We start from the raw sequence: 26,538 nt of genomic DNA on the forward strand, positions 1-26,538 counted from the left end.
ACTTTTCCACTTTTTAACTTTGGCATACGACTTGACTTCAGAGTTGGCAAGCGGCAAGTGGCAAGTGGCAAGCGGCAACGTTGCGCGGTTGTTGAACATTTTACAAACAATTTAAGCATCGCATTAAATTATTGTTACGCTTGCAGCTTAAACTTTAAGGCAGCTGCCACTGAAAGTGGCAGAGTGAGAGTCAGACTGAGATCCAGAATCAGAATCAGAATCAGGTCCAACTGCTGTCTTGACATTTATGGCCGCCCACCAATCGCCTTCTCTTTCGCCTTGCTTCACCCCCCTCTCTTGCTCTCACTCTCTTTCTCCTTCTGCTTGTGCCACACGCACTCTAGCTGAGTTCGTTGCACGAAACGAGGGGCGAGATAAGAGTGAAAAATGGTAAATTAAGCTAAAGAAAAGCGGCTGCGACTTAAAAATAAAACCAAAGTCTTTCTTATTGTTGTTGCTCGTGTTGTTGTCGTTGTTGTTGTTGTTGTTTTGCCGTCGTGGCGTGCGTCAGACTAAATTAGAGCAAAAACTTAATTTGCCTTTTGGCTGCGCCCAAAAGTCGGCAACAACGTTGGCAACTGCGAATGCCGAATCAAAAGGGAAAATGGCGCAAAATAACAATTATGTTTTAAGGCAATTGTATTGCTTTGTTTTCTCTTGTTTTACCAACTTTTATTCTCTGTTGTTGTTTTCCCTTTTTGTGTTCTTTGCTTTGTTTGTATTTTTGTTTTTTTTTTTTGTTTTTTTAATTTTTTACACTTGTAATTGAGAATGAAATAAGGTTAATTAGAGTAATGGCCACTTTGGCGCTCTCGTTCTGCCATTCTGGCGTTCGTTCGCTGTCAGTGAAGACATTTCAATTTCGAGCCAAAGCTGTTGGAATGTCTGACTGCTGCGGAAGACTCTTTATAGCGGTCAAGGCTGCCTTTGTCATACTTGATGTGAAAGGTAAGCGAAACAGAAGGTGACTTTTCAATTGGCGTCTGATTTTAGCACGAGAACATTAAGTACTCCTGCAGTTATTTTTGGGGCCAAAACTTTTGGGCCAACTCATTTAGTGAGTCTGCCAGCAACTGACCTCACTTTTGCACTATGGCAACACTTGAACCCACTTACTCAATTTACCCAGGCCAAGTTGGAGATGGGAAGAAGTTCGGACTGTGCCTGACACGTGCCCCTGATGCAAAGCTAAATGTTAAATGAGTTTTAATTGGTGTTAGTGCACGATATCGTCACAGTATTTACAGATCTCGTGTTTGTTGTTCTTCATCTTGTTGTTGTTCTTGTCATCAACATGTAAGTTTGTTCTGAAATAGTTTGCATGAAAATTTACCAGCAACAAAACTTTATGTGCAATCCTGATAAGTTTTTTGATTTTGCTTTTTTGGCTATTACATATGTAACAACAGCATATACACACACACTCACACGTGCTTCTATTTACGGCTAAGAGTTGACTCTCCTTTTTGTGACCATGCCTGTAAAACTTTTCATACAATAATAATCACTTTGTAAAAGTTTTGGCTAAGCCGTCATAGCAACCGATTCAGTGACACTGAAACTTTGGGTCTGAGGTTCGAATTACATTGCCCCATCTGAGGGTAAACTTTTTGCGGACTATCATCTGTCGACCAGCAGCTAGTTCCCCTCCCCTCCCCCCCTCCATTGACAGAGCAATTAATGCATATGTCGTAAAGTTAACTGAGATTTTACGCCAATGTATTTTACCTGTCAAAGGTTGACTTTATTATGTCATTGAATGGCATGAGATTGTCACACCGCATAAATGGCAAAATGAATGATTAAACCATACAATTTTTATACTCTTGCTTTTTAAATAAATAACCAGTTTTTTATCCAACTCCAGACACGCATTCGACTCGTAATGCATGCGTTATTTTTTTTGTCGATTTGTTCATGTTTAAAAATTTATGTTAAAATTTGATGTACAAATTTAAATTAAATTTTTGCTGTGTGTTTGCCTGAACTCACATACACAGACATTTATTCGCTCTGCATGACTTTGCGACAATTGAAAGGTACAAACACAAACACAAATATAAATATAAATACAAATACACATATATGTACACTCACATACAAAAGCATACAGTTAAAGCCATGCCTGGGTTCATGTGGTAAAAAACAAAGCTACATATTTCATGGCAGACGGAAGTTCAAAATAAAAGCAACAAATTCAGTCAAAAAAGGGTTGCCAACTACTCGTACAACGCACACATTCAGATGATGTGTAGACCTATTCAAAAAAAATGGAAAAAGTGTGATTTTACTGTGTCACGAAGCCTTCATACTCTGCAATTTAATAAAGAGCTTACTATAAACCAGCGCCAAAATAAGAATATTATCATACAGATATAAAGACCGATCAATTCTACAGGATTAAAGAGCGATTGTAACATAATTTATTGAATCGGAATGCATAAATATAAAAAATTTCTTTAGACCTTATTTAAGAAATCTGTGTGTACTTCAACATAATCTCCTTGTTTTCAATCCAAAATGCCTTCTTTAATAAGTTGTTATAGGGTACTGCTCGCTCCGCAGGGATATAAAAAATAGAGCTGCACGCATTTTGTTGCTAGTGTTGTTTTAGTTGTTTATGACATTTTAATTTTGTATATGTGAGAGTAGAAATATATGTGCGTGTGCGGTTTGTTTTGTGCTTTATAACACATGCGATTCCGCTCATTATCAGCGTAGACATACACACAAGCACACACGCAGACAGAAACATAAAGAATACAACACTACTGCAATGCGCACTCAATCATAAATACATACATACAACTGTCAATAGCTGGACAAGTGGCATGTGACCAACCGTTGAACATCTACACAAAAGGAAGTTGTTATTTCGGCTTCCGGTTTAGTTGAATTGTTTTTTAAGCTCACACAAATCACGCACATTTATTTGTTCATATGGGAACCTGCCATCATCCAAACTGTTTATTTCGAAATAATTTCCTGTTTAATAAAAATTGATTTTCAATAATATTTAAAAATGGACTCCCTAAAATTACTTTCAATTTTTTCATTTTTCTTAATTCGCTTACCCAATAATAAAATTCAACAAAAAAAACCTTCGATTAATTTTATCCAAGTTCTGAGTATGTATAAATTATTTACATAAACTTGGCTAATGTGAGTTCAGATGAATCATTAAACCATTTACACACTCAAGGCATATACCCAAGTGATTGTTGTGATTTGGCAACAATAAAATTTCACATTTTGGTCATTGCCCTTTTGGCCAGCTGCCCAATTGACCAAAATTGACCGCATGCTAAATGCAGCAGTTTAATTTGTATGTGTTCTGTTGTCAGCAATTTGTGGCAGTTGCAGCTGCAGTTGCACTTTCTGTTGCAGTTGCAACTGTTGACATTTATTAGCTTGTAAACATTATGTGGCTTAGCAGCAGTTGAAAGAGAGATTTTCCAGTCTTACAATTGTTTAATTGGCTGAATAGTCTAATAGTCTGATAATATCTGATTCAGTTGTTGCTGTTTTGCTCTTTCCCCGATAGTCAAGTTGCCAAGCTGTCCAAATATTTATTTATCAATTTGGCAATTAAGTTGCGCCACATTTAAATTGCTTAAAAAACATTCGCTTATTTTATGCATATTTTTGAATAAAACTCTTGTTTGTTTTGACTGTGTGTGTTCAGTTGCATTAAGCGAAGGAAGGAGAAGTGACATTTTTCGATTTTTGTTGGAATTTAAATGAATTAATTTAAATATAATTTGTCAATAATTGCACAGCGATTTCGAAAGTGCGCTTCAATTAACAGCAGGCTTAAAAGTGACCACAACAAAATGTACATAAATAATTTACATTAAATCGTTAATTTTTATTGTCGATGCATTTCATTGTTTCACTTCCCTTTTGTTTTTCGATATTGAGAGTCGAGAGGTGAGCTCATCTGAAATCATTGTAAAAAGCTTAGAATGTAAACCATCTCTTCTCGAGCTGCGAAAATAGATTATTTCGATATGTCAACAAAGAGCATGCATGCAAAATGTGAAAATATCAAGCGGAAAGCGAAACAAAAAATAGACGACAATGACTGCAAAAAAAAATGGTTAAAGAAAAACAGAAAGAATAAAAATAACGTTGCAAAATGCTTTTCAATCTGGAGAGACACGCGACTCCAGTAAAAATATGCAAAGCAGCTGCGCTGATTGCGCTACACGAGGCGGCATGCAGCGGGGAGTGGAGAGCGGAGAGCGGAGAGCGGAGAGCGGGAAACGGGGAGCATTCGGCAGACGGATGCATCCCCAACAAGATGTCAACAAAAATCATCGACTAGCATTGCACGGATATGAAGCTGGAAACGAGCTACAACAACAGCACCTACAACAAGAAATGTGAAAATGGCTAAATAAAGCAATGGAAAACTATCAGCTAACTCAGCAGATTCGCCATTAAAGAGCAGCACAAGCCGTGCTAAACTCTGTGTTGTAGTCAAAGTATCTGCCACCTTGTTGCACAGTGGGCCAGAGGCCTCAAACTACGCAATTCGCAACATAAATAAGGCTGCAATCCTCTAGAATTTTGAGCATTTTGGCACGTTTAATTTAAACCTTAATTGAAAAACAAATTCTTAAATTTCTCAATTATTTACGTATTCTTTTTGATTTTAAAGTCTTCAATATTATTTTTTTTTCAAATATTCGTAACGTTTTAAAGAATCTGAATTTAAATATTGATTTTATTATTACTTATTATTATTACTATTCACATTTTTAAAGTCAAAATACTTTTATAAAAAATAGGGACAAAATTTATGTAATTATTCTTTATTGGTATGAATGTTTAAGTGCTTACTCTTTCAATTGAACTATGCAAATCGATTTATCTAAAGAAGGAGAGCCATTCATAATTCAAAGTTTATCAGTCCCTGTGTGCATTATTATGTAAAAAGATACACTTACAAATTATGTCGCGCTTAGAATAAGTATAAAATATTCTTGAACTTAAACCAAAATTACTTAAAAGTTTCTAGAATCAAGTATTTTGGGGAATAAATAAAAAATACTTGACATGAGAATTTTTTATTTGAATCAAGAGTTTTCGCAATTCTGACATCGATCGTACTTGATTTGAGTAAGGAATACTTGATTTTTTTCTGAGAGTATGTGTGACAGATTAATCCATATATTATTAGCGAAATATGAATAGATTGGTATAAACTTTAAAATAAACCTAAGAGTTTTGTCCAATAAAATTGACTTATGTCCCACTGTGCAGCTGCTTGTCTACGGTTCGTTAGTGGCTCAGGCAATAAAAATGTGCTCAAGTGTCGCCTGCTTAAACGAATTGTGCTCTTTTGTTGTTGCTGTTGCTGCTTTGTCATTACAAGAAACCTTGCAATATTCAGCGACGGGAATGCAACACACCATACAGCCACTGCGCAACAACAACAACAGCAACAACAACAGCAACATCAGCAACAACGCCAACAACAACTTATGTATATAAAGTTTCGCGCACGAAACACTTCCGCAGGCGAAGAGCTTTCCGCTTCCGTTTGTGTGTGTGTGTGTGTGTATGGGTGTGTGTGCGTGTGTGTGTATATGGGTGTGTGTGTGTGTGTAGCACAGCATGGTAGCTGCTGCTGTTGCTTCCTCTTCCTACTGCCGCAGCCTGCAACTTTAAATATTAACAGCTAAGTGGCGTGTGTCGTGACTCACGAGTATGTGTGTAGGTGTGTGTGTGTGTATGGGTGTGTGTGTGTGTGTTTTGGCTGCGCTGCTTCGATTTTTCTTGCGCTTATCGCTGCCAGCAATCGACTGCGTGCAACCGAAAGAAGGCGGAGAACAACCCGAAACCGAGCTGCCAGGTAACGTCCTGACCTGCCCCGCCTCCGTTAGTTCGCTCTTGCCGTGCTCCTGTCAAAGTGTCATTTAGATCGTAATGGTTCGATAAGAGTACGCGCAAACACATTAAAACTCCTCTGTTACAACAACAACAGCAACAGCAACAAACTGGATATCGATGTTTGGCATCGGCTCACATAAGCTACTCATAAGCTGATTGCGAGTCATTTGTCCTTTTGGCTCTAATTCACTTACAACCGCATTGTTGTTGGGCCAGTTGGACTTTCGAGTGCGCGTATGAGCCGCAAATCGTTGGCTATTAATTCTAATCAATAAAAGGCTCATTGAAATCGAGTTACGTATACGCCATGTGCCACTCGTTCAATATAATGCAGCAATTACATTAAACAGCTTACATACCCCAGGAGAAACTTTTGTTTTTGGCTTGGAATTAGCCAACAAAATGCGGTCGCTTACCTGCAAAGAGCAGAACAAAGGGAAACAAAAATCAGATAATTAATTGGATAAAGAATTTTCGGCTTTATTTATTGTTGTTGCTAATACTCAAGTATTTTTTATATCGCTTGGCACAGCTCATCAAAAAACACACAACAAATGACATACCAAGAGTTGATAGCGCAACAATTTTTAATTTTATGCTCAACGATTTTGCATGGGGGCGTGGCAGGGGGCGAGCAAAGCGCATGAAACGCCAACCAAAGTGACTTTCTAATTAGTTTGGTTTGTCAAGCGAAGGACGCACGACGAGCACACGACGCACTTGACTCAATTTACGCGAATTACCCATACACACATACACACACATACATACATACACACACAAACACACTCACACACTCACAGCCTCACAGACTCACAGAAATACAGATACGTACGCACATTATATGGTATCAAAACTCATATTTGCTTTTGCTTTTGAATTCCAAGAATGTTTTCGGCGAACCGCCACGTGAAGCGAGATAGAAAGAGACAGATAGAGCGGGAATGACACACGAATATGTATAAGGACAGAAAAATGTGAGGCCATAAAAATATGTTACAATTCTTCGTTGCCTTATGAAAGAAATTAGAAAGGAAAATTCGCCCTCAATGACTGTCTGACTGTCTCAATCTCTCCAGCTCACTCTCTCAGTGTGAGTGCGTGTATGTGTGTGTGTGTGTGTGTGTGTGTTTAGGCATCGCGATGCCGCAATTTCCGCAATTAAATAAAAACGCAAACTTAAGCCGCGGGCGGCGAGAGGTGGCAACATGAATGTGGAGTGTGTGTCGCGTTGCGTTGCGGCGAAACATTTGCATATGTTGTTGCTGGCTGCGGTTGTTGCTAGATGCCAAAGTTGCTTACTCACACACACGCACACACACGCACTTACATGGTGTAACACACCCACGCAACGACACGCAACGCGTTAATGTATTTTGATTTGAACATCAGCACCTGCCGTCAATGTTGCCTAGGTGCAAGTGTGTTTGTTTGAACAGCACACACACACACACACATAGAGACACTCACACACTTACACTCTAGCAATGGGGTAAAAGAGACACGCAGTTTAATAGCCATCAACCGCGTTGGCCTCTCTACATTTTATTTATTTCATATTCTTTGCCATTTAAAGTCAACTTTTCTCCGTTTGCTTTTCGTTTGCAAGAAAAAATGGTTAATTTTGGCAGTCGACAAAGCCCGTAAGGCAGAGCAAACGTAGAACAAAGCATCAAAAATCAAATACGAGTACAGAAACAAAACTTTGCTCATATCTCAGAGATACGAGAGCACGCACTCATTTCACTTTGCTGTGTATCTTTGTATCTTTTGGAGCTGCTGCTGGCAGTTAAAAGAAGTACAAATTACAAATATCAACAGTAGCAACAGCACACTCGAAAAGTAAACTCCTTGCTTCAACCTCTGTCTCAAAATATGCTTTTAATTTTATATGCATAACAAATTTATGCAAAGTGCGCAATGCGAAGCGATCGCCAGGTGTTTTCCCAATATATATGTGTGTGTGCGCGTGGGTGTGTGTGTGTGTGTGTGTGTTGACAGTGTCCCCCCCAGTGTCGGCCTGTGCTTAGCTTGCCATTATATTAAAATTGCGACTACGTGCGGGTTAAAAATGTATGCCGAAATTGTCAGACAACTGCAGACTGCTCTATAAAAGTGAATTTTGATAGATGATACGACTCTATTTATATGTATGTAAGTATGCTGTGCCATGGAGCTCTTTAAAATGTTGTTGGTCTGAAACTGGCAGAAACTCGTGATTTATTTAGTGTAAAATAATTTCTCGAAATAAAATTGTTGCCCTTTTTTTTTGTTTTGTTTTTAATTAAACGAAATGTGCAGCGAGTTGAAGTTTGCTGTAAAACGTAATGCTAACGAATGGTTGAATTTACAGGGGGATGCCTAGGCAACGCAGGAAGCGGAAAGCGTGCTGATGGTAGATGTTACCACAGAAGAACCAGCCACAAGGTTGCTCTGGTGTTTGGTGGCCAAATAAAAGCCATAAATCCCTCAAAAATTGATGCTAAGCTCAGGACTTAAAACATGAGCTGTACGACACATACACACACACACACGCAGAGACTAGGACAGACAGAGAGACAGAGAGACACAGAGACAGACAGAGGCACCGACACGTACGCATAAAGCACTTTTAAACCCGCTTAATGTGACGCACAGCAGACGAAATCTGTGGCAAGCTCCATTTTATGCCCTTGTATGTGTTTAACCCAAATATACGAGTAAAAGAAAAAAAAGGCGGGCAACGTATGGAAATGGTAAGAAAAAAGGGCACTTAATTAGCAACCTTGACTTTAAGCGTTGACACGTCGAAACTGAGTTAAAATTTAAAGCAGTCTCCGCCCCCTTCGAATCTCTGTTTGACTTTAAAGGACTCTCAAGGAGAGGAGTCGACAACACCTGCTGTGAGGTGGCAGCTTTTCATTTTGTGTTTTTGCCTTTTGCTCATACAATTCTTGCTGGAATTTTGTGCAAATAAACACACACAATTTTAATTTACTTTTTGCGCGCTTCGTTTTGCGCATTTTTTCTCATTTGAAGTGAAATCGAGACAGCTAGAGACCCATAAGCAGCGGTTGCCCCACAATTCACGTGGTGCTGTGGTACCCACTAGCCATAGCTGTGGCTCTGTGGCTCCGACTGTGGCTAAGGCAATGGCTGTTCTTGGCAGTCATTGCCATTCCTACAGCTTTTTGTCTTGTGCTGAATTTTTAATTTGCCTGGCAAACATTGGAAGAAAACAGCAGCAGCAGCAGCAACAGCGATACCAAGCTACGAGTTACGGTTGGATTGCGAGTCTGCCGCCATCTGACACCTTCCACCATAGCACACTTTCCCATAGCACTCATCTACCTTTTAATGAAGGTCATGCCCATGTAATTCAACAGCTTCAACAGCTTCAACAGCATCAGCAGCATTCGAAGGTTAAGTGCAAAGCGCTACTACTTGGATGCCTTGTCGAGTGGGCTACACAAATTGAAATATTTCGTTGAGGTTGATGTTGCACTCACTGCACTTGCATTCTATTTTTTAACTTATTAGACCCTGGTCCTAAGAAGTACAATGGCTATATTAAGTTTATATTATGATACATGTAAGTAGCAGTTAGTAAGTAAAAAATCGTTAGAATATTAAAGTTTAAACTTCTTAATTTTAGCATGAATATTTTAAGTATGACAGTATGTTCACTTTTGATGCAGAATCAAACAATCAAACCAAATAATGAAAAAATGTACATTCCGCAAGGAAATCGGTTAAGTTTTGAGCAAGTTATAGCAGTTTAATATTTTTGAAAAGCGTCAAAGACGCGAAAAATTAAATTAACCAATTTAAATGGAAAATAAATATCTGGGATTTCTCTACCTTTAAAATTTTTACTTCAACTTTGAACTTTGAATAAGTTAGAATAAATGCAAGGTTTCTCACAGTCGAGTTTGCTTTACTGTAGCCATTTCTAATATTTTTCAGATAAATGTGACAGATTTGCATTACTTGTGTGAATTGTGCATTGAATTTAATTACAATTTGAACAGCCTTTAACGCACAGCAATCGCTATGGATTTAATGCGTGGCCAACATCACGTATACGCAATAACATGAAACTGGCACTCGCTGCGGCCCACACAAAAATATGGCAACAGTCAATGTTGCAGTGGCAGTGGCAGTGGCAGTAATGCAGGGGCATGCTGCAAGAAGCGGTGACCCAGTTTGACTTTGGCTTCATAACTAATTCACGCACACACACAGAGAGAGATTGAGAGGGGAGGAGAGTGGGAGAGTAGTAGACGCGGACCAGGGGCAGTACATAAAACATCGTTGTTACACGGACCTTGTGGCACCTGTGCTGTGTTGTGTACACACACACACACACACCAAGCCAGGACTCGTAACGCACTGGTCGAGTGGCAAGTTGGGTGGGTTTTTGGGGTTGTGCCCAGATCGGGTGTTGCAATATAATTAAGGTGGAATAACTTAAGAGCATTGTGTGTCCAGTGTACGTGCAATGTCCGTTAAGTTTAAAATTGATGCAATTTAAACGATTGCAGTGGCATTCTCAAGCAGAAGCTGCTGTAAAGCACTTAAAGCCAAGTTGAGTGAATGAAATTGATAATGCCCAGATAAATAGCAAGAGGAATAAAAATGATGGAATAAATGAAACATAAGTTAAGCAATCATCTTCGTCTGTCTCTCTATCGTTAAGCATTTACATAACGGAAAAAGAAAATTTTATTCTGATTAAAATCATAAAAACTCGTCATGTCGTCATCGAACATATTTTATGCATAGTTCCACTGAAACTGTGACAAGTCCTTACCTACGGACATTGGATAGATGAGGTTGAAAATGAATTTGAGGATGAGGGATTCAAAGGGCAAACTACTTCCTTGGCTTGGTCACTTAAAGAAATTCCAATTCAAATGCGAATGCGAATAGGAATATGAAGAGAAGACGAATTCGAATTCGAAAGCGAATTCAAGCAGCTTGTGTGTAGATGTGTGCAAACTCAATCTAAATGCTATAAACTGCAAGACGTACTCAACGTCGTCGTCGTCTACGTTGTAGTTGTGGTTGTAGTTGTCGTTGTCGTTGTCGTGTGACAGGACCAAGGACTAAGCCGGACATTGTTGTTGTTGCTGTAGACTTTGCCATATGTCGATAAAAAGGCATACGGAAATTTTTATGTCCCTCAACGTCAACCTCATTGCAAATTGTTATGTATGTCTCCCTCTATGTGTGTGTGTGTAATGTAATTGGTGTAGTGGTGTGTGTGTGTGTGTGTGTGTGTGAGTGTGCTTGTTTCTTTTACGATTTTCCAGTCCCTTACCGGGAAACCAATCGATTTTGTAGTGCTTGCAAACTGCAATTGGCCAACGGTCTTAGCCGCATCTTGAGCCAGGTCCTTTAGTGCCATTTAATGACTAATTTTGCCAGGCAACTTAATTGGCCATCTGTCTGTCTGTACTTTGACCCAATCAGTCAATCATTCAGTCAATCAATCACATTAACTTTTTCACATACTTGTCAGAAAAAGTTTGCATTTCTGATGTTCAACTGACCATTTTTATATAGAACTCGCGAATGGTAGCAACAAATCGAAACGAAGCCAAAACGAAGCCAATCGAATCGAGTTGAAACGAAATGAAATGAAACGAATCGAATCGAATTGAATCGATATTTATGATTATTTAATAAACTCAATTATAGGGCCAGTTCCTCCGATTGCTTTTGTACGTGTATGTGTGCGTGCGTGAGGGGTTATTGCTCTTACATTTTCTTCTGCATTGAGCAATTCAATTTACATTTTGGCATTTTTAATTTGTTGCTAATTTGACATTTAAAATATAGTCTGTACAACAATTCTATAGAAATCCCCATTAATGACGACCACTCAACTCATTTTTCAAAGTTTTCTGCACTCAGGCAAAAACTTTTCACAGTTGGCCATTTTGAATAAATAAAGTATTTCCATGAAGCATAGGGAAGGCTGAACATTTTAACTTAATTGCATTGCAATACAGCAGAGAGACGGAGGTGGAGAGTAACCGTTAGTCAGTAGTTATCGGTGATTTTTAGCAGGAATTTTTCATTTTAAACTGCAGAGAGTCGAGTTTCTAGCTGGAGCACTCGAGAGATACAATAATCTAGTAAGTTGCTTGCTCAAATTTAAGAAATAAAGCAGAAACCATTTTCAATTCCACAATGCAACACAAATTTTACAACAAGTGCAGCAAACTCATTGGAGTGGCATGTTTATTTACTTTGTCCCCGTGGCCAATTGGAAAAATGTGCTTGTCTATTCTCCGACTGCTCCTCGACCCTCTCGATCGTGTTTTCTTGTTGCAATTCCTATACCTATTACTGTTTACGGCACGTAGCAACGCTCAGCAAACATTTAAAACAAGTCGAGTTGCCGTAGAGGATAACAAACTTATTCTACACTCACACAAATACACGCACACACCTCTCTGCTTGTCTGTTGCCACACAATAAAATACAAAACAAAACCTCAATTCAAAGTGAATATAAATTGTTTTACAGCTGACGTTTGCTTTGCATTTCAAATAGTTCAGCGTCTCCGTTGCAGACAGACATGCAGACAGTATTGCAACTGAAGGTTAGATGTCAGCGGAGTGCAGGACGGGGGCATTACCGACACTTTCCACCCCACCGACACTCTCCAGTTTGGAGGACAACCCACATCAAGCAAGTCGCGTCGATGGCTTGAAAGGTCATCGTGTTAATTGGAGCATAAGTGATGGCAGTTGCCGCTATCTTCCTTCCAGCTGATACATAAGTATCTGTATCTGTAAGCATAGTCTCCACATGTGGGCAGAGTATTTGTGTAGCCAGCGAAGCGTTAAATATTGTTTGCCAATAATGCATCGACTTCACTTAGCAGCTAAGCTATATTTAGAGGCAATGAAAATAGCAAAGTTCCAATGACACAAGTTGAGAGTGTAGTGTAGTCGCTTTGTGCCTAAGCGAGTTAAATGTCAAGCAGACAATACTAAGAATCTTAAATAACATTTAAGGCGTATTTCACTCGAATATGTAAAGTAAAAGCAGCTTAAAAATCAAGCAATTACTTAAAAACACATGTGTTTTTGAAGCTCTCACATTTCAGCATAAGATTTTTATGAATTTATAATTCAAGTTTACAATTTAAATATATAAATATTCTACTGACAACATTAATCTACTTAATCTTAGAGAATTATCAGCTCTTGAGAGTAGAAATTTTAAGCTCAAAAGATTTTTTATAACTCAATCACTCACAATTTGAGTGCAATTGTTAATTGACACTTTACTTACCCGATCGTCCGATTGTTAGATTCAGATCTGTCTCCAAGGCTGTTGTGGCTGACGATAATGATTTATCGGTGGGCAGAGCCGGCGGTGGCAGGGGTAAAGGACCCACCGTTGAGGTGGTGGTCAAGTCGCAGCATTCGCGCTCGGGAAACTCGCTGCATCGGGCCAAATGCAGGGCACCGCCAAAGAGCGTGACCCAAACGCCGAGGCAACACGATAGGATTTTTAAATTTTTGATACGAAAGCGGGTCATGTTCGCTGTTGGGGCGTTGGGATGCGCTTTGTTCTCCTGGACGGTGCTGGAGACGGTGACGCTGGAGGCGGGGTGAGCGGTGTGCTCGTCAGGTTGATGATTTTAATAATTCTACTGTTGTTGTCAACACTAACACTAACAATAACACTGACACTTTCACTTTGCTTTGCTTTGTGTACTTTTAATTTTGTTGCTCGTAAATCCTTTCACACTTTATAGTCGAGTGCATTTAATGCTCTGTTGCTATCAGTGTTGTCATTGTTGCTATTATTATTATAACTAGAATTGTTGCTGTTGCTGTGAAAACTAAAGCATTAACAAAGTTGACTTAATCTACATCTGTTTATTTTTTTTTATTTTTACATTGCTTTACATAAAAGCATTTTGTATTACACGTGCTTCACTTGACTGCATTTTTAACTTGTAAATCAAAAATGGCATATTCTTTTGGATTTATAAAATACATAACTAAGTTCAACATGAATATATCATGTTGTTCTTAAGCCATTGTCCTAAAACTGACTTTAAGAATTGACTAATTTGTAGAAAATGAAAAGCATAACCCAAAAATTGACAGCGAGAAGAACAAGACAGACAGACAGATAGACAGACAGACGGCCCGTCAGACATTCAACTAGTCAGCCCAACTACGAGCAGTATTTACAATTACTTTCGACAAAACTTATATAGACAACAATAGACATAATGCAGCAATAACGACAACAGCAAAAATACCAAACTCGTATCCATAGGCAGTCGAAGGGCGGGGAGTACAGGGAATTCGAGGAAGAGCCGTCCACAGCAAACACTGAATAACATAAAAAAAGTTTTTTTCATTTACAATTTGCTCACTGAGTCTATGGCAATGCAGCCAACACAGCAACAACAACAGCAGTTACAACAACAATGACTAACAAGAAAATGTTGAAAAGTTTTAGTGAATGCGAAAAGTTGTTGCTGTTGCCGTTGTTATTATTGCTGTTGTTGCTGTTGCCATTGCTGTTGCTGTTGCTGTCGCGACTTTCTGCGGTTTTTGTGTTGTGCCAAGCTTTTAAAATTGTTGCTCTTCCATCTCGTTTAGCTTGCTGTTAACTGGTAAGAGTAAACGGGCAGCTGCGAGCGGGCAACGTGGCGTATGCGCAATATGCCACTGCGTCCTCAACTCAGTCAAACTAATTCACTTTGCTGCGCTTTTATCGAACAAATCGCGCACAAATGTTGACAGAATCAATAAAAATATAATTTGCTGTGATTTGGCTCAAAGGGAAATGCAAACTCTTCCTCTTCACTCCGTTGCTCTTCTCTGCTCTTGAGCGTTAATGCATTCCCAAAGCAGAAACCGTTAGATTGCCAAGGGTATATGGAGGGGAAGGCAAACACTTCTGTGCACAATCATGTAAACAAACAGGCGACAGGCGACAAGCGACAGACAACAGGCAAATGCCGCATGCGTCTGTTAGAGCGTTAAAAAATTATTGCCAAACAACAACAACAATAACGAGTAAAACACGAATAACAACAACAACAACAACGATGAAGAGGAGCATTGGGAGACACGACATGTTGCAGTCAATCACGAGCGGGTGGCAAGTGCACAGGCGACGAAAGTTGCCAGTCAACGAAGCGAAATGTAGGCAAACACAGTGGCACACACACACACACACACACCGACACACACACTGGTTGAGAGGAAGGAAACTGCAAGGCGCGAAGGCGTTTTGTGCATTTCCCTTGTTGTTTCTGCTTGAAATGATTTTTTCGCTGCTGCCCCTTATTTCCCTCGTCTGCTTTTCCTCTGTGTGTCGCCTCTGTGTGTGTTGCCTTATGGAACATAACGAGCCGCACACGACGCAATAACATTTTTTTTAAGTTTTTTTTTTCATATATTCTTTTTCTTTTTTTTGTGTGTGGCGCGTCGGCCGTTTGAGTAGTGCACGTTGTCAGCATCGTTTGCTTTTGAGCCAAAGTGTTGCCATAACGAGCGTAAAATGGCGGCAAAAGGACGCTGAGGACGACGAAGCTGCCAAAGACAACAAGCAGCGCGTTCTAAAACAAACACGACCCTCTCTCTCTCTCTCTCTCTCTCTCTCTGTCTCTCTGTCTCACTCTCTGTGTTTGTACATACATGAAAAAATAACGAAGTAAAAATTGAAACTAAAATAAAGCCATATTTGCCTAGCAAATTGTTGCCAGCCTCAACCTGAGTTTCAGCCTCCGAATTGCACTGTAAATTTATTTATTTAAAGTTGAAAGTTGTTGCATAAGTTAACATTACGTTACAGCAACTGGGCCGAAAGTCATTGCCAGAGCAGCTGCCGTCATGCGTGACCAAATGCTTTGCTTGCTTTCTGGTAACATTTAAGAAAATTGTTGAAAATTTAACATATTAAAATAGAGATGCTGGAGAAGGTGGAGAAATGCAGAGAACTCAGCAGATGTGCAAATATCTATGTCAATGGTCAAGCTTTAAGCCTGGTCAGCTTAACAGACCAACAATTCAGCTTGCAGCTGTGCAACCAAAAATCTCTCTCTCTCTGTCTATCTGTCCCTTTCGCTCTCTGTGTGGCCAAACAAGCCAATAAATATACCACAAATTGTATGCAGCCAGTGTCAGTTGGAGAATTAGCACTGCATTGACGTTGTATTGACTTGGCCAAGTTTCTGCTGCAGAGACTAAATGCCAAACCGCATGCCTTTCACATGCCGTCCCAAATTCGATTTAAATTGGAATTCTTAGGCCAGCAAATTCCGACACCAAGAAAGCATCAAGCAAGTAAATCGACAAAGCAGCTAACACAAATAAAAGAGCATTTTGCATGTCAGCCAGGCCACATGCCACTTGCCACATGCCACACTGCAGCTAAGTGCATTTGTGAGATAATTTCGAGAAGTCGACCGAGATAAGTGCACGCGTATAATATACACGTATGTTATCTGTAGATGCTGTTGAACTAATTAGGCGCCCGTCAGCGTCTCATAAAAGTTGCAGCCGCGTTGACTGACAGTCCACAAGTTACGATTATGACGAGTACAAGAAACTTTAACAGCTCAGATTGCACTGACATTGATGTGATTAAGTGTGGTCTACAAAAACGTATCACTAGACTTCGTTGCATCATCATGAGAAGCCCCCCGTGGATGCCACTTGACATTCCCATCCATGTTGCAGACTCAGGTGACAGTTGTCGTCTCCGCATGACAAATGTAATTTGGCGCACTTAACTGACATGAAGACAGTGCCTTAAAGAGCCAGGACAATAAACTAATTAACTGTAATTAATATATGATAATCAAATTTACTTTAGTTACGGCTGTAAATTTCCATTAGTGAAGCTGTTTCAGGACTCTAATTCTCATAAATTCTGAAATGTTTTTTTATATTATACTTGACAGCTTTTAAGATTTCACTTATCATGAACGTAGTAATAAGAATATATTATTAAAAAATATTAGTTTAATTTCTAGCTTGATTCTCAATCATAGTTTAAACTCTTGTTTGATTCAGCACAAATTCTACATTTTATTAGACATTATTTTGAGTCTGATTAACTTCCTAGCTTGGTTTATCATCCTCATTGGACTTTGACAAATCAGCTAAATTCTTGTTCAAAGTTTTATGTGAATTAAATGCAAAGCCGTTTTATGCGAAAAGTTTCAACAGCATCTGAAAGTGGAGTTGTGTGTGTTTGTGTGTTTGTCTCACAGCTGGATAAGCAGCCTTGCTGAATGCTTGTGTCTGTTGACTTTGGTCTAGTTAGGGAACACTCTTCAAAAGCGCATAATTACATTTGCAAACTCTAATGAATTTGTAATAATCTCGCAGTGGCAAAACAAACCTGGGATTATGGAACAAGCTGACAATGTGACCGGTAATGAGCTGAAGTTGGTGCTGCCAACGATGTTTGTCTGACAGTCTGACAGGCAGACAGTCGCCGCTTAAATTGCACTCAATTCAGTTCATTTTTCACAGCAACAATAGCATTAAGAACAACAACACAAATGAGCGGAAAATCAGTAACTGGCACACAATATTCTGGCTGTCTGTCAAGGGGTTGCAAAACCCTGTCTCATATATTATGGAAGAGGAGTTTTATTGTTTCGGAAAATTTGAAATGAGCCAACTCATTTGATAGACACTGTTGTTGTTTTTGTTGTTGCTGCTGTCTGTTGTTTTATTTTTGCTTTGGCCATGGCCGTGGCCAACTGCTATCAAATTCAGCCATACACATGCCATTCACAGTCTCCCTGTCTCAGAACATCTCCACTTGAATTCAGCTTATTGCAAATGAATATGAAAATACTTGTATTGTGTATGACAATTATAAGGGCAGAGAATGAAAATAAACCACAGAACACAAGTCGCGTCTTGTCGGCGACGTGTGCGCACTCGTCGTATACGTAACGCGGCACTTGCTTAAATATATGTGACATAAATCAATTGTCTGCGTGGGGAGTCAAGTCAAAAATAAATGCTAAGACTTTAAGCTGACGGAGTAATGAAAAGCAGAAATATTATGCCAGACAGAAACTTGATCCCACGCACATGTGATTGTTAAAACTCTCGAGCTATTTTAAAAGTGTGTTGCCATTTTATGGCCCCAATTTATGAGTATCGATTTCAGAGACTCTCGATATGCGTGATATGTGAATTGCTGCAGCTGACTGAAGGCAACTCTATGACGTACCTGATTCGAAATAACAATCGATCTATTCTTGAACTAAATAAACATTTTTAATTGCGTTGACTTGTGGCATGAATATTAAGGGCAGAAGGGCGGTAAGTGAGAGCACTCCAAATGATTCAGAGACAGCGATAACCTTTTGGCATAACAGTTTGAACTTTAGACTATTGATCCGTGTAAATGCCAAGAGGCATTGCGGCCAATTAATATGATTTCCAGCTCTGATTACGCAAATCGAGTTTTTTGGCTGCCCCTGAAAGTATGCAACGACTTTTGGTCGCATCATTTATAAATGTCGCAGACCAGGCCAGGACAGGTCAGTACAGAATACACAGGTCAGGGCAGCTTCGGCTTTATCTCCAGCTCCAGTTCTAGCTCCAACTTGAATACGTTGGTTAAAGCTTAATCCAATCGACCAGGCACACACACAAACACACAGACACCAACATACATCCATGGTCATTCTCTGGAGACTTTGTTGTACTGTCCGTGCACATGCCCGGCATTAGGATAATGGATGATTACTGGAAAACGTGTGGCATGCGGCGTGGCGCCCATTTACATGCAGCAGCAACGTTAGTCAAAGTCATGCTTTTGGTTAGGGTTGCACCCAGCAAACACACACACACACACGCACACGCTCGCACAGCAGAAAAGTCAATTTCGTGTACAATTTTATTTGTATACAAGTGCAAGACACACAAGCACACACACACACAGACAGAGTCACACACAGACAGACGGCACTTAGACACACATTTGGTTCGTCTTATTGCATGCCTTGCAATTTATTTGTCTGACTGCCCCGCCTTTCCGCCCCTCTGCCCCTTCGCCTCACCCAGCCAAGAAAAATCGTTGAGTAAATTTAATACATTGACATTCATACGCCCCGTTGTCCCCCATTGCCAAATATTGCAATGGAACGTAGACGTCAAGAGTTGCTGCGACAACTACATGTCAAATTGACCCAGTTATGCATTTGTATCCCTTCCTACCCTACCCCACCCTTCGCTCCTTCTCCCACTGTCACTTCCCAGCAATTGTCTGCTCTTGTACTCATTTTTGCGGTATGTCTGCATGAAAATTTGGTCAATAATTCGTAGTACAGTGGCAGGTAGTGTATTTCAGCCACATCTCCCACTTTCGTCCGTCAATCATGTTTGTAGTTATTGTGCTCGTTGCAATTGTTGCTCTCATTGTTGTTTAATGTGTGCAATTGCATTGATTTTTAATTTTTTTTTTTACCATTCGTTATTTATGTTTGCAATTGGTTAACAGCATTTACTGGCACACAGTTGTTGTTTGTTTTTGCGCCACTGTTTCAATAATTGCATATTAAACGGAATGCTCTTTAATTTGTCAAATGAATTTATAAAATAAATTGCTTAAATGTTAATTTATAGATACAGTTTAAGCTGTAAATTGAGACCTTAACCTGTTTTAGTTAGCAAGTACAAACACATAGATAAACAGTCGTAAATCGTTGATTATGTGGTGTGGTGAATTGGCTCGAAGGGTTGATGGCCTGTAAACGTTAATAAGCCCAGCATCGACTACAACTCCAATTGCAGCTTCTAGTTCGTTACCATTTCAACACAGGCCTCACATTAATAATGCAAGTTGTGCACTGATATGTAAGTAGATAGTCCTGTTCATCTACTGTCATTTGGGATGGTCAAACAGGACAAAGAGGACAGCCAGCACGAGGGCTCGACAATGACAGGACAGGTGTTTAAGGCCTTTGCCATTTGACAGCTAATTGGGTCAACAAACTGCAGAAGTTTCACATCGTTTATAATTTAAGCAGCTCCAACACACACACAATGGCAATTACTGATGGATGCTGGCTAGTGTTGTTGGCAAACAGAAGAAAACAGGCAACGCTTTTAAAATTATTAATAAATAAAAGAAGAAAAATAAAAAAACAGAGAGGGAAACCAAAGTACCAGAGTCTGAACAGACTGACCGCAGCAAAGCACTGCATTCGGTACGATGGTGCGTATGAGCAATATGCGGTATGCGAGCTAAGAGCTTCTCCAAATGCCATACGAACTTGTTGTTGTTGTTATTGTTGTTGTGCAAGTTCTTCTTGACACAAGTTTCATGCTGCACGAGAAGTATGCTCACATACAAATAAATGTATGTATGTGCACATATGTATGTATAAAGTAATTCGGTGTTGTTCCAATAAAGTGCTTCATAAATATTTATTGGATTATCGAACGTATTGAACGCACGCTCACACAAAAGCAGTCGACAGCAGTTGCCTGTTCCTCTGTTCCCTTCACAACTCCTCCAGCTTCTACGCCAAGTCCTGCTCGTGTCCATGGTTGTCCTGGCCAGTCCGAACGCACCGAGTGCCATTGCCGTAATGAATATAAACCAATGAACATTGCAATAAGCGCACGACTGAATAAATGAGTGCAGTATTGAATGGAGCTGCCCCTGAGAAGTCGGAGCGAATGGATGAATAGATGAATGGATGAAGGGGGTACAAGTTATGCTCATTTCTAAGCGATTGTTTGTCCAACTGAATGCCAGATGAGTGAATGAGTGCATGTGTATGTTAACTAATTATTTAAGTACCTTTGAGTACAATCAGTACCGGTTCTCTCTCACTTAACCAAGTAAATCCAACAAAATGCGACAAAAACTTTAATGAACTATTAATTAAGTGACTAACAGCAGATCAACAACTAATTGGCCTATCAATTAACAGCCTTGATCCCCAATTATACTTAAAGCCGATAGCATGCAGAAATGCGAGTACATCAATGCATTGGGCTTTGCTCTCATTATGTGCATATTAAATGGATATTCAATTACATTAAGTCCTTATTAAAACTCATCAAATAATGCACAGACCAACTGCTGGGCCAAAATTTAATCTGGCAGCAATGGCAACAGCGACAGCTAATGCGAAATTGTATTTATTATTTATTTTGACATTTACATCAACAATCAGAGAAACTGGGAAGCAAATAAGGCGCAGTTGAAGTGTGGCAGCCACCTTGGGGTTGTGCAGGTATTTTGGGAGTGTCCACATACATATTTTATGGCCTGCCATTGTTTATATGCATTGTTCACACACATGTCTCTGCCATGAGTGAGTGTGTGTGTGTGTGAGTGTGTGTGGGTGAGTTCATTTACACATTTTACAAAAACATTGAAGCGTGTAATACGAAACGGTGGGAAGGTTTCTCTTCTTCGGCAAAACTCAAATAAAACTGATGGCAGCGTTGCAACTCAAGCTGAAGCACACACACTTCGACACACACACACACACACACACACACACATGCACACTTAGGTGTACGAGTATGTAATGTATTCATAGAAAATGACAACTGACAAGAGAATCACACAAATGGAAAATCTGACTTGCTGAGCTTTCGAATATTTGTTTTGATTTCCTTTATTTTGTTTTGTTTTGTTTTGTTTTTTTTTTTTTTTTTGTTTTTTTTTGTTCTTGGGAATGGCAAGCAACGAGACACCCACGAGACTAGCAACATAACCGTCAGTTAGACAGCTCATGGTGGCAAAATGAAGGCAAACACTAATCACATGAAAATCGAATAAGCGACATTGAGTGCAACTGTCAAAATATCATGAGTTTAGAAATCTAACGACAAGACACGAACAGAAATGAACTGCAAAAATAATATGGCAAGCTGACAAATATATGAGTATAAGGTTTACAATATTTGTAACTAAAACTGGAAGATTACAACTGATTTTAATAATATATACAAATCAAATTGCTAGTCAAACTTACTCTTTGCTTCGATTTAAACCGATTATAATTCAAAATACAAAAGTTAAATAAAAATATTATTTATTGTGTTTCAATAATAAAATGCAAATTCATTTACAGAACTCTGTATATTATATTTATACCAATTTCAAAATTTGAACCTTCTTCACAACTTCAAGCTGTAACATTTAATACGAATTTTAATTATTTATGGCTTGTGGCCATCCCATATGGAACAGTATTAAATCGAACTATAAAACTCATTGTCTGCAGCTTATAAAGTGTTCAAAGGCAAGGCATATGGACATATACATTCAACATGATGCATAGTCAACGACTTTTTAGCAAGTTTACACTGCAAACAGTTGGCTACAACTTCTAGCTGCTGATTTCCTCTGTTGCCTTCTGCCTCCTGTTAATGCAAGCGACGATAAAAATGGCAACGAGTATTCAACACAATGTGCTTAGTGGCGCCAATATGGCCGCACAAATCATACATTGTAATATCGATTACAAAGCACTCGAAACACGTTACTCACACACACTTATACACACACACACACACACTAACACATACACTTATTTGAAGAGGGAGCCACAAGGTAACTTCCACCTAACGAATACGAGCAGCAAAACCTCAACCACTTGAGCCCAAAAGCCGTGTGGCATGTACGAGTAGTTGGCCCACACTGCGTATACGTATTAATAAAGTGCGGTAAGTGAGTAAGAGTTGGGTGCTGTCGTCATCCATAATTGCAGTCATGAAACGCATTATAATACATACACACACACTAATTCACTGTGTATGTGTGTGCGTGTGTGTGTGTTTATAGGTTTATGAGGACAACGTGTCGAGACTTATTGAGCTCATTCGGCAAACCACAGTCTGGCCAGGGGCATTGATTGATTATATCATTGCCGTTTGATCGCTTGAGTAATTGTTGTTGATTTAATAATTTATTGTGGTCGCAATTATTTAAACTGGTTAACAACAAAGCAGCTGGACCTTAAACTGGTTTCCATGACATCACAAGCTTTAAAATAGCCATCGATCGGACAAGAAATGGAAATGCAAAGGCAAATCAGCTTAGCAGCCGTAAAGCAGAGAAGCAAACGAGTCACAAAGCTGCATTAAAACCAAACCAACACTCTCACACTCACACTCGCACGTGGGAGTAGGTGCAGCACAAATGATTCATGAATTCAATGCAACCCGACGAAGGAATGTAAAGTGTAAAGCGAAAGGAGCCAGGACCTAGGACCTTTGTGTGCAGCGGAGTGTTCGAGCAGAAAAACAAATATTGTTAGAGTTGTTGCGAATGTTGTAAAGAACAAAAAACAGAGGAAAAAAACAGAGAGAGGGAAAGTAAGAAAAACATAGCACCTGGAAAAGCTGTTGAGCAAAAAAATAGCGCGCAAGTAACCAAGGAAAAACTGCAACAACTGTAAAAAAAAAATGTCAAGGTAAAACTAACAAACTGGCGGCTGCCGAGGCGTAGCACCGGAAGCGGAAATGGCAACGCGAGCGAACGTTTAAAACGACTAAAGCGAGTGACTTCATTCGCGTACTGTTTAATGCTATAGTATTTATTGATAAGCAACTTCAACTCAGATGAAAAATAAAAAAAAAAAAGGCAAGAATTAAATGAAAAGCAGGTCGACAATAAATTGGTTTGTAATTAGAGAAAAAAAATAAGGAGACAGAGAGAGAGAGATGGGTAAGAGAAAGAAGCAGAGACAGGCGCAAAGTTCGAATTGTCGTTCAAAAGTAATTAAAAAGTTTACAGCAAAAGCGAAAAGAATGAGGCGACATTTTGCGATTACGCGAAGGGAAAAAAACACAAACTTTTGTTTCCGATTTCTTAATAGAGTTTAGAGCAAGAGTTGAATGCATTTAAATCGTTATTTAATTTATTAGAGCAAAGCAAAACACAGCCCTTTCAATTGTACAAAACTTGACGATAATTTCACGCTTTTGCTTTGGATTTGAATTTAAATTTAGATTTGGCTTAGCCACAATTTCCAGTTAAACCGAATTCGAATTTGGCTGTTAACCCAAAAGCAAACGAGGCTCGCAAATTTAGTTAAATGCAATGAGTGTGTGTTTTTCCACTTTGTGTGTGCTTGTTTTTGTTTGTGCTGAAGTAGTTTATGCCTAAATTCTGTAAACAACAACAACAACAACAGCAGCAAGGGGAATGACAACAAAACAACTAAAGCGGCTCACAAACGAGCTCAGTACAGGAAAGTTGACAGCGACACAGACTGACAGACTGAGAGACTGACAGACTAAGAGACTGACAGACAGAGAAAGACGAGGGGCAAGAGGCAGCGGCATATGCAATGGAACGCAATATTTAGTAGCGCTATTTACCCCCAAAAAACTGACAGTCTATGTACGAGTATGTGGTGTAAACCCATCCAGAAAAACCGACCCACTTTGCCACCGTGTAAGCTCGTCTTTTTTTTTTTGGGTCTTGTGTGCCAGGTAATCACGTCATTATCACGTGAAATTTCGGCATTAACGTAAATTTACGATTTGCACATGAGCACAAGCCCAAAAAGGAGCCACCAAAATGAAGAAGAAAATGAAAATGAGAATGAGAATGAAAATAAAAATATATGTGTATAAAACTACTAACGTGTTGTGTCAGTGCCCGTCTCAATTCCCGTCTCAGTCTCAGTCTGAGTTTCAGTCTAAGTTCTTCGCTTGGCCTGAACCGTCTGAAAGCCTGGCTGCCTGCGACGCACATAAACTCACATTAAATGCGATTGCCAATTTATTTACTAAGTGAACGGCAACGAGGCAACGCGCTGCCAGGTGGCAAACTTGGCCAAAAGGTGAAGAGCGCGAGTCGAGGCGAAACGAGCGCAGCTGGCTCAAAACTTGGCTCAAATTTTAGAGCGGAAATAGTGGTATTGTTGCTATTGTTGTTGGCTGTTAGTAATTGAAGCAGCACCCAAAAACTTGTTACAAAGGCTGTGCCACAAAGCAGCTAACACACACAAGCACACACACACACACTTGCAGTCACACTCAGTTGAGTTAACAGCGATTGTTGGCAAGTTTTTTGCATACAATTAACGAGAGTGGCACGCCTAGGTAAATAACAAGTTATACTAGGTAAGTGCGATATTTCGCACAGACAGAGAACTAAGGGATAGAGAGAGAGAGAGAGAGAGAGAGAGAGAGAGAGAGAAAGAGAGAGAGGAGGAACAAGTACTAAACCACATTAACCCATTAGCATTTCACCAAAAGTAGTAACAACAATCTGAGAAGTGAAGTGAAGTTTCTCCTATTCTCTGCTTGACTGACTGCCTGACTCTCAAACTCTCAGACTCCTCTTGACTGACTTCAGCAGTCTTTGTCTCAGTGCCTTTCGCTTTTCGCTTTGCTGTACAATTTTCCAACACATTTGCCAAATTAAATTATATGGCAACAAAATACAAATCTCAGTCAGTCCTTGCCTTTTTTTTCGGTATTTCGGTTCTGTTTCTGGCTTAAATCATATGAAAATCACACTTGACTGACTCTGCTGACACTCAATGATTTACACGCTCGCAACTCGTTGTTTTCCTTTTCATATTTTGTTCTTTGTTATTTGTTATTTTCACTTTGGCACTTGGCCAGAACGACGATCGTTTGCATTTATTATGAATGTCTTGGGAGTTGGCAACACGCACACGGTTTATAAACGGATTGAGGTTAGCAAATCAGTGATGGAGTCCAAGCCGGTTGTACGTTATTCACTTGCATTCAAGCACTCACACTTGGTTGACGAGTTGATTCGTAATTCGATTCGCATGACACGTTTTGCCCGTTTGCTATTGGCCGCGTGTCCGTTCCTCACGAGTCTTAGTCGCAAACTGTTTAGTCCCTTTGGCCATTGCCACAACTGCTTCGCTTCGTGTCCTTGCCACACGATGTTGCCGCACATCGGCAATCGGCAATCGGCAGTCGGCAGTGTGTCGCTCGTGTCTGTTTGTGCTTCGTTTACGAAACACACAAAGAGAGTGAGAGAGAGAGAGAGAGGCGCATTTGGCGCCAAATTTTGTTGTGTGGAGAGTTACGTACAGTGGCTGTCAAACTGTAAGCCGCAAAGAGGCCAAGTCATTGTGGAATTATGCAGTGATAAACTTATCACAATTATTGCTATTTTCATGTCGAAAACTCAAGTATTTTGTCATTCTATTTTCTTTTTTCTGCACTTGATTGCATTTCAGTTGCATTGCTGCAAATGAATTAAATTAGGAGCAATTCATGAAACTGACAAAGCCAAATGAGAATTGTGAAATGAGGAATAAGCTTTACTGATGCATCAATTACAATTACGAGTCACTGCTCCCGAATGTGTGTCAAGTGGCGCAATCAACGAATCCCCAATCTGCCCCATCAGGTAAACATCTCTCTCTCTCTCTCTCTCTCTCTTTCCCCCCTCCGCTTACACTCGCTCAGGTGGCCAAGTGGAGAGTATGCAGCAAAAGAGCGACAGAGAACGAACGAAAGAGAGAGAGAGTGCGAAACACTGCAATTATCCGTTTTGTTTTGATAGCGTATTCGCAACGAGCCGCAACGATGATGTAGAAGCTTTTCATGTTGGCCTAGGACTTTTTGCCTTTGCGTACGAGGAAAGCTCACGTTATCCACGACGCGTGGCAATGTC

At 39.7% G+C, this 26,538-nt stretch overlaps 1 protein-coding gene and 1 long non-coding RNA gene across 4 annotated transcripts in view; both read right to left on the bottom strand.

Annotated features, from left to right (window-relative positions):
* LOC117790713 overlaps positions 1-13,505 on the bottom strand; it is a 58,811-nt gene extending 45,306 nt beyond the window's left edge. For all 3 annotated transcript variants that reach the window (XM_034630253.1, XM_034630252.1, XM_034630251.1), the window contains exon 1: positions 13,189-13,505. In XM_034630253.1, the coding sequence (XP_034486144.1) occupies positions 13,189-13,438 (250 nt within the window). In that variant the 5' untranslated portion in view covers positions 13,439-13,505. The remainder of the gene's footprint in view (positions 1-13,188) is intronic.
* Positions 13,506-13,793: 288 nt separating this feature from the next.
* Positions 13,794-25,737, bottom strand: LOC117790966. The gene is made up of 2 exons (XR_004618010.1): positions 25,407-25,737; positions 13,794-13,858 (listed from the first exon to the last, which is right to left on the bottom strand). It is a non-coding gene; the product is annotated as an uncharacterized LOC117790966 (long non-coding RNA).
* Positions 25,738-26,538: the final 801 nt, after the last annotated feature.

The sequence above is a fragment of the Drosophila innubila genome (assembly GCF_004354385.1).
Source record: "Drosophila innubila isolate TH190305 chromosome 3R unlocalized genomic scaffold, UK_Dinn_1.0 2_E_3R, whole genome shotgun sequence".
In the NCBI taxonomy this organism is placed as follows: Eukaryota; Metazoa; Arthropoda; class Insecta; order Diptera; family Drosophilidae; genus Drosophila; species Drosophila innubila.